General features: G+C 45.6%; 1 protein-coding gene across 3 annotated transcripts in view; it reads left to right on the top strand.

Moving 5' to 3' along the window:
• Positions 1–13,620, top strand: part of usp53b (ubiquitin specific peptidase 53b) — a 177,477-nt gene that overhangs the window by 66,960 nt on the left and 96,897 nt on the right. For all 3 annotated transcript variants that reach the window (XM_038791849.1, XM_038791848.1, XM_038791847.1), the window contains 3 exons: positions 4,169–4,251; positions 4,348–4,453; positions 11,808–11,954. In XM_038791849.1, the coding sequence (XP_038647777.1) occupies positions 4,169–4,251; positions 4,348–4,453; positions 11,808–11,954 (336 nt within the window). The remainder of the gene's footprint in view (positions 1–4,168; positions 4,252–4,347; positions 4,454–11,807; positions 11,955–13,620) is intronic.

The raw sequence follows: 13,620 nt of genomic DNA, 5'->3' as shown, positions 1-13,620 counted from the left end.
GGTTGGGGCTCGGAAATGATCCAGACATCGGGTCCCCGACGCGCGATTGAAAGTTCAGTCCTTTGTGCCTAAATATAAGCAAATAAAACCAGAAAACACTGGAAGCACTCAATAAGCGTAGCAGCACCTGTGCAGTGAGGAAGATATTAAGTTTCAGGTCTATGACCTTTTATTTCAAATTGGTCAGACATTCACAGGTGCTGCCAAACCTGTTGAGTGTTTCCAACATTTTTTGGGTTTACGCTGTTTTCCAGCATCTGCAATCTTTATATTTGAATTAGTTGGCTGACAAAGGAAGTTATATATTCAGTAACACTGAAGTTCCACAAATGATTAACCACCTCAATGTTAATTTGACTCTCATAGAATCATAGAATTTACAGTACAGAAGGAGACCATTCGGCCCATTGAGTCTACACCGGCTCTTGTAAAGTGCACCCTACTTAACTCCACTTATCCACCCTATTCCCATAATTTAGTAACCCCACCTAACCTTTTTGGACACTACGGGCAATTTAGCATGGCCAATCCACCTAACCTGCACATCTTTGGACTGTAGGAGGAAACCAGAGCACCCGGGGGAAACCCCCACACACACGGGAAGAACGTGCAAATTCCGCACAGACAGGATCGAACCTGGGACCCTGGAGCTGTGAAGCAACAGTGATAATCTCTGTGCTAATGTGCCGCTCAATGCCAAGTCTAGGTGCTGTTGTTAATAAATATATATGACTGTTATCAGGAAGTCATCTTAAAGAAAAGAGTTGAAAAAGCTGTTAAATAATATGAAATTAAAAACTGTCTCCATGAGGGTATGTTTCCAAAAGCACAATAATGGATATTTGTTTATGATTTTGGAGGACTCCAGGGTACAGATAATTTGAGGGATGGTGATTAGACCTGGATAAACAGGTCATGAGATATCTCAGTGGGAAGAGATCAAATGTTATGATGTAATTAAGGGATGGAGGAAGATCTATCTGTAGTTTTGAAGTTTGTCATAGGATCTTGGCCTGGAAGGTTCTCGCCAAGGTGATTGCACAGAAGAAAGCAAGTAAACCTGATTGTTAACTTTATTTATAAGTGGCCGTTGAACTATAGTTGTTTGCTTAATTGGAATATATATAAGACCATAAGACATAGGAGTGGAAGTAAGGCCATTCGGCCCATCGAGTCCACTCCGCCATTCAATCATGGCTGATGGGCATTTCAACTCCACCTACCAGCATTCTCCCCGTAGCCCTTAATTCCTCGCGACATCAAGAATTTATCTATCTCTACCTTGAAGCCATTTAGCGTCCCGGCCTCCACTGCACTCCGCGGCAATGAATTCCACAGGCCCACCACTCTCTGGCTGAAGAAATGTCTCCGCATTTCTGTTCTGAATTTACCCCCTCTAATTCTAAGGCTGTGCCCACGGGTCCTCGTCTCCTCGCCTAACGGAAACAGTTTCTTTGCGTCCACCCTTTCTAAGCCATGTATTATCTTGTAAGTTTCTATTAGATCTCCCCTTAACCTTCTAAACTCCAATGAAAACAATCCCAGGATCCTCAGCCGTTCATCATATGTTAGACCCGCCATTCCAGGGATCATCCGAGTGAATCTCCGCTGGACACGCTCCAGTGCCAGTATGTTCTTCCTGAGATGTGGGGCCCAAAACTGGACACAGTACTCCAAATGGGGCCTAACCAGAGCCTTATAAAGGCTCAGTAGCACATCGCTGCTTTTATATTCCAACCCTCTTGAGATAAATGACAACATTGCATTCGCTTTCTTAATCACAGATTCAACCTGCATGTTTACCTTTAGGGAATCCTCGACTAGCACTCCCAGATCCCTTTGTACTTTGCCATTATGAATTTTCTCACCGTTTAGAAAGTAGTCTAAGCTTGGATTCTTTTTTCCAAAGTGCAAGACCTCACATTTTCTCACGTTGAATTGCATCAGCCATTTCCTGCACCACTCTCCCAAACTGTCTAGATCCTTCTGCAGCCTCCCCACTTCCTCAGCACTACCTGCCTGACCACCTAACTTCGTATCATCGGTAAACCTCGCTAGAATGCCCCCAGTCCCTTCATCCAGATCATTAATATATATGGTGAACAGCTGCGGCCCCAACACTGAACCCTGTGGGACACCGCTGGTCACCGGCTGCCATTCCGAAAAAGAACCTTTTATCCCAACTCTCTGCCTTCTGTCAGACAGCCAATCCTCAACCCATGCCAGTAGCTCACCTCGAACACCATGGGCCCTCACCTTACTCAGCAGCCTCCTGTGTGGCACCTTATCAAAGGCCTTTTGGAAATCCAGATAGACCACATCCACTGGGTTTCCCTGGTCTAACCTACTTGTCACCTCCTCAAAGAATTCTAACAGGTTCGACAGGCATGACCTCCCCTTACTAAATCCATGTTGACTTGTTCTAATCCGACCCTGCTCTTCCAAGAATTTAGAAATCTCATCCTTAACGATCGATTCTAGAATTTTACCAACAACTGAGGTTAGGCTAATTGGCCTATAATTTTCCATCTTTTGTCTTGATCCTTTCTTGAACAAGGGGGTTACAACAGCGATCTTCCAATCGTCCGGGACTTTCCCTGACTCCAGTGATTTTTGAAAGATCTCAACCAACGCTTCCGCTATTTCTTCAGCCACTTCCCTTAGAACTCTAGGGTGTAGCCCATCGGGGCCAGGAGATTTGTCAATTTTAAGACCTTTTAGCTTTTTTAGCACCATCTCTTTTGTAATGGCAAGCATACTCAACTCAGCCCCCTGACCCTCTATAATTTTTGGGATATTACTCATGTCTTCCACTGTGAAGACAGACGCAAAGTACTTATTAAGTTCTCCAGCCATTTCCTCGTCTCCCATCACTAGCCTTCCGGAATCAGTTTGAATTGGCCCAATGTCTACTTTGGCCTGTCGTGTGTTTCTTATGTATTGAAAGAAACCTTTACTATCATTTCTTATATTACTGGCTAGCCTGCCTTCATATTTGATCCTCTCCTTCCTTATCTGTCTCTTTGTTAACCTCTGTTTGTTTTTATAGCCTTCCCAATCTTCTGATTTCCCAGTGCTTTTGGCCACTTTATAGGATCTCTCTTTTTCTTTGATACATTTCCTGACCTCCTTTGTCAGCCATGGCTGTCTAATCCCTCCCCGGATAATCTTTCTTTTCTTGGGGATGAACCTCTGTACAGTGTCCTCAATTATGCATACAAACTCCTGCCATTTTTGCTCTGCTGTCTTCCCCACTAGGGTCTGCTTCCAGTCGATTTTCGCCAGTTCCTCTCTCATGCCCTCGTAATTACCTTTATGTAACTGTAACACCATTACATCCGATTTTGCCTTCTCTCTTTCAAACTGCAGACTAAACTCAACCATATTATGATCGCTGCTTCCTAAGTGTTCCCTTACTTGTTGCAGGTGCAGGGAGTAAGTTGACTTTTTATCCTTTTAAGAACTGTTTGAACTCTTTGCTATAAAGCTGTTACTTTATTGCTAATGGGCTTGATTCTGTGTTTAAATCAAACTTTGTTTTAACATTATCGATACTTATTGTCAGTATTATCACTCCTGGGGCGAAGTATCGGTAGCATTGTGGGTAGCGCAATCGCTTCACAGCTCCAGGGTCCCAGGTTCCCGGCTTGGGTCACTGTCTGTGCGGAGTCTGCACATCCTCCCCGTGTGTGCGTGGGTTTCCTCCCACAGTCCAAAGATGTGCAGGTTAGGTAGATTGGCCATGCTAAATTGCCCTTAGTGTCCAAAATTGCCCTTAGTGTTGGGTAGGGTTACTGGGTTATGGGGATAGGGTGGAGGTGTTAACCTTGGGTAGGGTGCTCTTTCCAGGAGCCGGTGCAGACTCGATGGGCCGAATGGCCTCCTTCTGCACTGTAAATTCTATGTAATCCTTTCCTAAGTCTTACAATTGAGGTTCTCTTCCGGAATCCTAACAATACACAAATGTTTAGGCGACACGTAAAATATTGCTGGTGCAGGTAAAGGTTAATGGTATGATTATGTGTATTGGTTGTGATAATATAAAATACATTTGAAGGCTATTATCCTTGAGGCATCATTGCTCTGCTTCTATTTCCCTGTCCCCATTAATTGATAGAAGGAGGACGTTTTAATCTGATTGTTATTGTTAAAATACATCTTGTTTTAGAGCGTGTGCAAAAGCTGTGGAGCTACTTCAGATCCGTTACCTTTTACTGAGCTGGTACATTATGTGTCCATTACAGCACTGTGGTGAGTAATATTTTGTCTTTTTCTGGTGAAATAATATATAAATAAAAATGATCAAACATGATCAAACAAGAAATAACATTCTCTGTTTAAATTTAGCAATCAGGTAGACGGGATGGTGGAGAGACATGAACGTCTCAGGCCAGAACTGTTTGCTGAGCTACTTCGGGCAGCAAGTACTGTTGGTGACTTAAGGAATTGTCCGGTGAGAATATTTTAAGTTTATACACCACCTGTTCCTCTGATACTTTCTTCAGTAATCTGTGGTTGTACATTATATAGCGTTCCACTGGCTTTATCTGTAGGAGATCAGTCGACATGCATTCAGCTGCCAAATGACTTCCTGTGCCATGATTTGTTTCAAGCATGTGTTGTACTGTGATAATGCTGAGTTTTAGCTGAGTCCATTTTAAGTGTGTATGTTTTATGGTTAATTCAGTATCCCCATTCATCAGAAGCTTGCCTGCAAAAAATAAATAAAGAATGAGGATATTTTGCAATTTGTTCACATTCATTAATTTGCCTTTCTGTCTCGTCTGGGTTTCAGACAACTTTAAAAAAAATTTCAATTAAGGGCAATTTAATGTGGCCAATCCACCTTCCCTGCAAATCTTTGCGTTGTGCAGGTGAGACCCACGCAGACACGGGGAGAATGTACAAACTCCACACAGGCAGTGACCCAGGACCGGGGATTGAACCAGGTCCTCAGCGCTGTGGGGCAGCAGTGCTAACCACTGTGCCACCGTGCCGCCACTCCAACTCCTTTTCGTGGTGGGACCAATCCCACAACTTGAACTTGGCATAGGCCCTTTCCACCAGGCCAATTCCCCTCTCCCGTGTTTTAATTTAGCCAGTCCATGACCGTAAAGCCTAGAACATGGGACTACTAATTTAACAAGCAGGAGTTCAAATTACACCATGTCAGTTTCAGAGTGTGAATTTGAGAATTTAAAAATCAGCACATCGCATATAGCAGTGAAAGAATTCTGGAAACTATTGTATGATGGCTTTATGGCTGGTTTAATTCAGTTGGCTAGTCAGCTGGTTTGTTGTGCCGAACAAGGCCAGCAGCGCGGGTTCAATTCCAGTATCAGCCTCCCCGAACAGGCGCCAGAATGTGGCAACTAGGGACTTTTCACAGTAACTTCATACTTGTGACAATAAAAGATTATAATATTATTATTATTATTGCAAAAACTCAAGTACACACTAAAAATGGACTCTGCTAAATCTCAATGATATTCACGTGCAACACATGCTTGAAAGAAATGGTGATGTAGGGCATCATTTGACCGTTCACAGACTCTACTCTTGCAGACAAAACCAGCGGAACACTATGACGGTGCACAACCACAGAAGTCTATAAGGGAAGAAAAGCTGTTGTTCTTGCCCTGCCCATTTAGTTTGTAACTTTATATCACCATAATATCCCAAGTTTACCAATGCCTGACATTTGACTTTTAAAAAAATAAATATTTTAATTAAATTTTACATTTGTACACTCTCCAGGAGATGATTGAAACAGTTATATTTACATGTTGTTCCTTTTCTTTGGCACCACCTCCTCCCCTAACCTGCTATTTTCGGGCCCTGTCTTAGGCCCTTTCACAGGCTGATTAATTGCCCCCACGCTTTGCAGAAGCCATCGTCCGACCCTCGGATGGTGCATCTGATCTTTTCTAGATGGAGAAATTCTGACAGGTCTGCCAGCCAGTAGCTGTGGGTGGTGCTGCTGATCACCAATCGAGTAGGATTGTCCTGCGGGCAATTAAGGAAGCAAATGCAAGGGCAATTAGCCCTCTTCCCCATATGAAGTTCTGGCTGGTCCAATACCTCAAAGCCTGCCACTCAGGCACAGCTCCACCCTCGCCCCCACAATTCATTACACACCACCCCGAAGAAGGCTGTCCAGAACCCGACAAGCCTGGGCATGCCCAGAACATGTGGACGTGGTTTGCTGGGCCTCCCTAACACCGTTCACATGTGTCCTCTACCTCTGGGGAAAAACCTGCTCATTCGGATTCTTGTTGGGTGTGCTTGCTGCACCACTTTAAACTGCATGAGTCTTAGCCTTGCGCAGGAGGAAGTGGACTTCGTGCTTCGCTCCAGAGTCCCCACCCTACTTCCATCTCTAGTTCATCCTCCCACTTCTGCCTTGCTTTTCCGTATGTGTCCCCACAGTTCCCTTTTTCCATGCTTTCTGCATCCAGCAGCTCCTCCAACATTGTGTCTCTTGAAGCTCTAGGGTACCTTGTTACCTTGCGGAGAAAGTTTTTGCCTAGTACATGTTGGAGTTCCTGCCTGTTTGGTAATTCCAGTCTCTCCGTCAGCTCTTCTAATGTCTCAAGTCTGTCCCCCGTGTAGAAGTCCCAAATCGCTAGTGACCCCCCGTGCTGTCTCCACCTCTTAAAGGTGGCGTCAAGCATGGCTGATGGGAATCTATGGTTGCCGCAGATGGGAGCCATGGGGACACTTCTGTTAAGCCCAAGTGTTGTCTCACCTGGTTCCAGGTTCTTTGCGTTGCTATCATCACTGGACTGGATGTGTGTTTTGCCAGCGGGGATGGGAGCGTTGTCGTGGCGAGGGCTCGGAGGGTCGTTCCCGTGGTGGAGGATACCTCCCACTAACCCATTTTGTGTTCAGTTCCCTTACCTGTTCCCTCACCCTGTCGGCTGTGGTTGCCCAGTGGTGGTATTGAAAGTTCAGGCCGCCCATGCTTCTTCTCCTCTGCAGTGTTGTCTTATGGATTCCTGGATGCTCTCCCAGCAGAGGAATGCCATAATCATTTTAGTAATAATTATTATTTTTATTAGTGTCACAAGTAGGTTTACATCACACTATAATGAAGTTACTGTGGAAACCTCCCAGTCGCCACACTCCGGTGCCTGTTCAGGTACACTGAGGGAGAATTCAGAATGCCCAATTCACTTAACAAGCATGTCTTTCGGGACTTGTGGGAGGAAACCCACACAGACATGGGGAGAACGTGCGGACTCCACACAGATAGTGACCCAAGCCCGGAATCGAATCCAGATCCCTGGCGCTGTTGAGAAATAGTGCTAACTACTGTGCTACATTTTATCTATTCTTTGGAGCAAGGCCTTGGGGATGAAGATCGGTATGGATCACGAAAGCGGAACCTTGGTAGTACCTTCATGTTGATCATCTGCACTTTCCCCTCCAGGGAAAGCAGGAGTGTATCCCATCTCTGCAGCTCCTTTTTAATTTCCTCCACCAGACTTGGTCAGATTCCACTTGTGGATTCGTGTCCAGTCATGGGCTATCTGGATCCCCAGGTAGCGAAGTTTTTGGGGGGCTATTTTAAATGGGAGACTTTCCAACTCTGTCCCTCCCCCATTTGGGTTCACCAGCAAAACCTCACTTTTGCCCAGGTTGAGTTTGTAGCAATGGAAGGCCCCCAAACTCTTTCAGAAGCTTCATGATTTCCTTTAAGCCATTCTGCGGGTCCAAGATGTAGAGGAGCAGATCACCCGCATTGAGTGAGACTCTGTCTGTGCTCTCTGCTGCCTCCTTCGGATATCCTTCCAGCCTCTCGCGTCGCTCAGGGCGATCGCCATGGGTTCAATTTCCAGGGCGAACAAGAGTGGGGACAGTGGGCATCCCTGCTTGGAGCATCTGTGTAACTGGAAGTATTCGGAGCTGGTGGTGTTGATCTGAATGCTCACCTTGGGGGCGTTGTATAGGAGTTTCACACACTAGGTGAACCCCACCCCCAGCCCAAACCGCTCCAGTACCTCAATGATGTACTTCCATGCGTCTCTGCCGAAGGCCTTTTCTGCGACCAGAGAGACAATCACCTTTGGGTTTTCTCTGCACAGTTGGGGTCAGTATCACATTCAGCAGCCGTTTGATATTTGCGATTAGCTGTCTACCCTTGACAAAGCCCATCTAGTTCTCTGCGACCACCTCTGGTGTGGAGTTCGGAGTTCTACCATCTCTTGGCCAGGACTTTCACGAATATTTTTGCACCTGTGTTCAGCAGCGAAATGGGTCTATGATACGCATTCCGTCGGGTTTTTGTCTTTTTTGGGTATCAGCAATATGATGGCCTGTGTTAGCGTTGGAGGCAGAGTGCCCCTTGCTAGTGAGTCTGCGAACATCTCCCATAGGTGCAGGGCAAGAGCTGGTGCAAATATTTTGTACATGTCCGCTGGGAACCCTCTGGTACCGGCGTCTTCTCTACCTGCATGGAGTTGATACTCTCCATGATCTCAGCTAGTCCTGCTGATGCTTCCAAATCCCTCCGTCTATCGTCCCCCACAACTGGCAAGTCCAGTGCATTGTGAAACTGTTTCTTCCCAGTGTCCCTGTCGGGGGACTCAGAGGTGTACAGTCCCCGGTAGAAGGCCTCAAATGCTTGGTTGACCTATTTTTGTTCGACTACCAATCTGCCTCTGCTGTCCTTTACCTGGGCTATTTCTCTTGTGGCTGCCTGCTTCTCAGCAGGCAGCTCGCCTTTTCTCCATGTTCATGAAAGGTCCCCTGTGTCTGACAGAGCTGGTGCACTGCCTTCCTGGTGGATAGCAGGTTAAAGTCCATTTGCAGGTTTTTCCTCTCTGCCAGAAACTCTACGGTTGGGGCCTCGGAGTATCGTCTGGTGACCTCCTTTCTGGAAGCACCAATTTCCCCAATTCAAAGAAGTCAATACGGGATGTAACTTGTGTACTGGTGAGAAGAACGAGAATTTGTTCTCACCTGGGTGCAGGAATCACCATGGTTCTGTTGCCCCATCTTCTCCATGAACTTTCCCAGTTCCCTAGCCATGCTTACCTTTTTCCCCCGATCTGGGGTTTGACCGGTCCATCAATTGGTCATGTACGCAGTTAAAGTCCCACTCACATTCTCTCTTTCTCGCTCTCTCTCTCAGATGCGACTCTTGGAGCAAGACTGTTGCCTTTCAAACTTCTCAAATGGGTGAAGACTCTGGATCTTTTCACTGGGCCATTAAGTCCCCTGACGTTCCAGGTGATAATCCTGGTAGGGGGGCTTTTGTCCTCGCCTCCCTGCGGGATCAACCTTGCTTACCTGGTGGACGTGCCCCATCACTTCGGAGTTTCCCTTTATTAGGGGGCCGTCCAAAATGGCCGTGGTTGTCGTTCTCGCCATGAAGCCAGGCTCCTGCACTCCGGGATTTCCCTTTGTCCAAGGAGGCACCACATGGGTGTGCCCCTGCACTCCGGGGTTTCTTTTTGTTTAGGGTTCCTCCAAAGTAGCTGCTTACGGTGCCATCTTGTTCCCTCAACCTGAGCCGTACCTACTGAAGCCAATCTAGAACCCTTCCCTTCTTTACCATTGTGTTCCATTCGTGCACTCCCCCCTCTCTTCCTTGCCAGACGCTCCCCCTTGCAGCCCCCTTTTCTTTCATGCTTCCTCGTGCTAGTTTTCCCCGCGAGAGTGCAGGCTCCCCCTCCCTGGGCTGATCTTACCCCTTTCCTATTCCCAATCAATAGTTGTTCCTCTCTCTCCTCTTCACCCTCTCCTGCGCTTAGCTGCCCTTGCCCTTTCCTGTGATCTGGTGTTTTTTGCTCAAAGCGCGGCAGTACTGTCCCGCGCAAACTTTGTTCAAGTCCATCACTATACTTTCTCCTTTCTTTCTCTGCCTTGTTCTCAATGCTGCCCTGTCTGCCCCTTGTCCAGGCCATTCATCCGCACAAATTCATCTGCTCTGCCGGGGTGTTAAAATAAGGTTCCTTGTTTTTCAATGTAACCCAGAGCCTGGCTGGGAATAGCATTTCAAATTTTACTCCACTGTTGTTCAGGGACATATTGCATGGTTTTACTTTGCCCTGTGCTTTGCCAGGTCCGCCCCAAAATCCTGGTACACTCGTAGTCTATGTCCTTCCCAGCTGCTCACCTTTGTCTGCCTTGCCCACCGCAGGATCCTCTTCTGATCCTGGTACCGATGTAATTTGACGATTATCGCCCTTGACTGCTCCCTGGCCTTAGGCTTCGGTCGGAGTGACCTGTGTATCCTGTTGATCTCCGGCAGCTTGGGAAGGTTGTCCCTCCCAGATAAGATGCCCAGCACGGTAGCATTGTGGACAGCACAATCGCTTCACAGCTCCAGGGTCCCAGGTTCGATTCCGGCTTGGGTCACTGTCTGTGCGGAGTCTGCACATCCTCCCCATGCGTGCGTGGGTTTCCTCCGGGTGCTCAGGTTTCCTCCCACAGTCCAAAGATGTGCAGGTTAAGTGGATTGGCCGTGATAAATTGCCCTTAGTGTCCAAAATTACCCTTAGTGTTGGGTGGGGTTATTGGGTTATGGGGATAGGGTGGAGGTGTTGACCTTGGGTAGGGTGCTCTTTCCAAGAGCCGGTGCAGACTCGATGGGCCGAATGGCCTCCTGCACTGTAAATTCTATGATCTGGGCTACATAATCTGTCGGGTCCCTGCACGCTATCCCCTCTAGCAGGCTCACGATCCGGATATTCTGGTGTCGAGACCAATTCTCCTGATCCTCGACCTTCCCCTTCAGGTTCCCCTGGTTCACCATCAACCTTTTTATTTCAGCCTCCAGAGCAACAATCCTGTCGCTCTGGTCTGTCGACGTCTGCTCAAGCTCCAGGATCACCTTCCCCTGAGCTTTCAGTTTCTTGTCCATTCCGCTGATCGGTGTGTGCATGGTGACCAACGCCTCCGTCATCGCCACCTTGACCACCACCTGGATATCTACTCGCCTCATGGGTCCACCGACTTACTCACTGCTCTTGACCTTTTCCTCTGCTTCTACCTTCTCTGCGGCCTCTTGAGCTCTCATTGGCTGGCGTACCGCACCTTTCCTCTTCCTTTCTTGCTTGTGGGTAAAATAAGTTTGCATTTTCGAGCTAAATTCGTCCAAAAGTGCCTATTTTATTGTATTCTGGATGAGAACCAGAGGATGTGCGACTGCTCAGCACTCGCCGTCACCAGAAATTGATGTTTGATTTCTATATTTGATCTGGAATCCTTGGTGCTTATCCGTAGAAAAGTTGACATCATCATGGATTTGGTGAAAGGTCATATTCCTTAAGAGACAATGCAAAAGAACAGAGGAATGGTATACAGCATTCGTCTATCCAAATGGACATAGTGAAATTATGATGCAACAAAATGAACAGGACACAGTGCTTACCATTCCTATTTGTGCATGTCATTGGAGATATGAAATTATAAGAAATAGTAGCAAGGTTTGACTGAGAAAGGTTTGAATCTTGAACCTTACTCCACATTTTACAGAAATTTAAGTTCATTTTTGTGACTATTTATTCAGACGTAGCTCTATTTCAGTTGAAGGAAGATTTTCTAAACAGTTTAATTTAGCTTGTACTGCTGGTAATGTTTGCAACAGCAAATCACGATCCCAAAGGCTGTTCCTTCCCTGCTGCATTCCCCAAGATTTAAATGGTTTTAAACATATTCAGAAATACTTTTGTGTTCGCTGACAGACAAATTGAACATGTTGACATGTACCTCCGATACAACAACTATGAAAACATTTTGAACGTTCATTGCTGTTATTTTTGAAATTGTCCCATTTTAATAATTTTTTCATTATTTAGAGTAATTGTGGACAGAAGATAAAGATCAGACGTGTGCTAATGAATTGTCCGGAGATAGTCACCATTGGTTTAGTATGGGATTCTGAGAATTCAGATCTCACATTGGAGGTGATTCGATATTTGGTGCCACATCTCTCTCTCCCTGGAGTAAGTTAGAAGAGACTTGTCTTTTACTTTGTCTTATTTCGAGCTATTAACTATTGTTTAGTGCGTAAATATACAAGAGAACCATGTCCAAACTTGTAAAGAGTTTTCAAAATAGTTGCTTTTAGACCAGTTTATCCTAGGTCTACAATATGAGATGCATATAATTTGAGTGAAACATTTACTGCAAACTGACTGAAAATTATTTTCTCAACCAAGGTTTGCCCCTCTACTGTGGTTGACGGGGCACTCTGCCGTGTCCAACCCATTCCTGTACCTCTACCTTCACCCCTTCCCCTCCCTCCAGAAACATGACCAGGTCCCTCATGTCCACACTTTTCACCCAACCAGCCTCTGCCATGTTTGCCAACTCCAGCATCACTAAACACCACATTCCACAGGGACCACTCCCTCTGACATCCTAGCCCACTCCTTCATTGTCCTGAACCCTTCCACCCCTTCACAAGGGTTTTTTTCCTTTTTTATAAAAACGAAATTGTTTTTTTTTTTAAAAGTGTTTTTTTTTTAAAAGTTTTTTTAATTTTCAGGAAAGACAAAAAGTTGAATTTTTAAAAATTATTTTTTTTTTGTCTTATCCTCTCCGTGTTCCAACTTTCAGGCTGTTTGTTGTGATCCCCACGCCTCCACGTGCAGCACACTGGGACCAGTCTCCTCTTTTTTTTCTCTTCAGATCCGTGGAACGGAGCTTTGGCACCTGGGCAGGGCGAGGGAGGCAGGGCCGATTTTGTGGGAAACCGCCTGAAAAAAAAACGCGATTTTGTGGACCTGCACAAAACCTCCACTTTTGTGGAGCCTCTTTGCTGCGCCCGCTCCGTTCGTGAATGCCACCGGATGTCCCTCTTTCACAAACACCTTTATTTCACTTTAACAATCTCTGCACAAAATTCTATCTTCACATCACCTGACACAAATGCCACCTGAAGCCTCTTTACATATCAGTGTCAATTATTGGATACTTAACATAAATGAGACAACTAGTTGGGATGTTTCTTAACCCATTACTTAACAGTCTCCCCTTCCTTGGAGAAAAAAAAGTAATTAGGCGAAAACAAAATTATAAGAAACTCAAAAATGCAAAAGAAATTTCCCCCCTTCTCTTTTTTCATTTTGTTTTGGGGGAAAAAAAGTCACAGAAACAGGCGTCCTTCATTAACAATATCCAAAGCTTTCTGTGAACTAGCCCCTCTTTTTGTAAAACAGTCTGACAATTGATAGCTACTGTTGACCCATTTAACTTTTTCTTTTTCCCCTCTGTGCAACATTTGCTTCAAACTCGCGATGTCTATCCTTAACCTTTTTTCACTGATACCTTTTGTAGTGTGCACATTTTCCCACAGGGATTTATTGTCAATGTGACATTCAAAAGGTATATTGCCAAAATCCCCTAATTCCAAAATTTCTGTCATTATCTGAGATATATAAAAGGCCATATCCACCGCCTCTACAAAGCTTAACGTCTCAGCAGCCAAAGTGCTTTTGACCACTCTTTATTTTCTTTGTTTCCCACACAAGAAGGCAACATTTACCATTGTTCACCAAAAGGAAAATTATAAAACCTCCTGCGCTTGAAACCTCAACACATAAATTTGCATAGGATGCATCACTATAAGCTATGAGTTTCAAGTGCCTACGGTCACCTAAAACCAGG

This window comes from Scyliorhinus canicula, chromosome 3 (genome assembly GCF_902713615.1).
Source record: "Scyliorhinus canicula chromosome 3, sScyCan1.1, whole genome shotgun sequence".
In the NCBI taxonomy this organism is placed as follows: Eukaryota; Metazoa; Chordata; class Chondrichthyes; order Carcharhiniformes; family Scyliorhinidae; genus Scyliorhinus; species Scyliorhinus canicula.
This window is presented reverse-complemented; position numbering and strand designations above follow the sequence as displayed.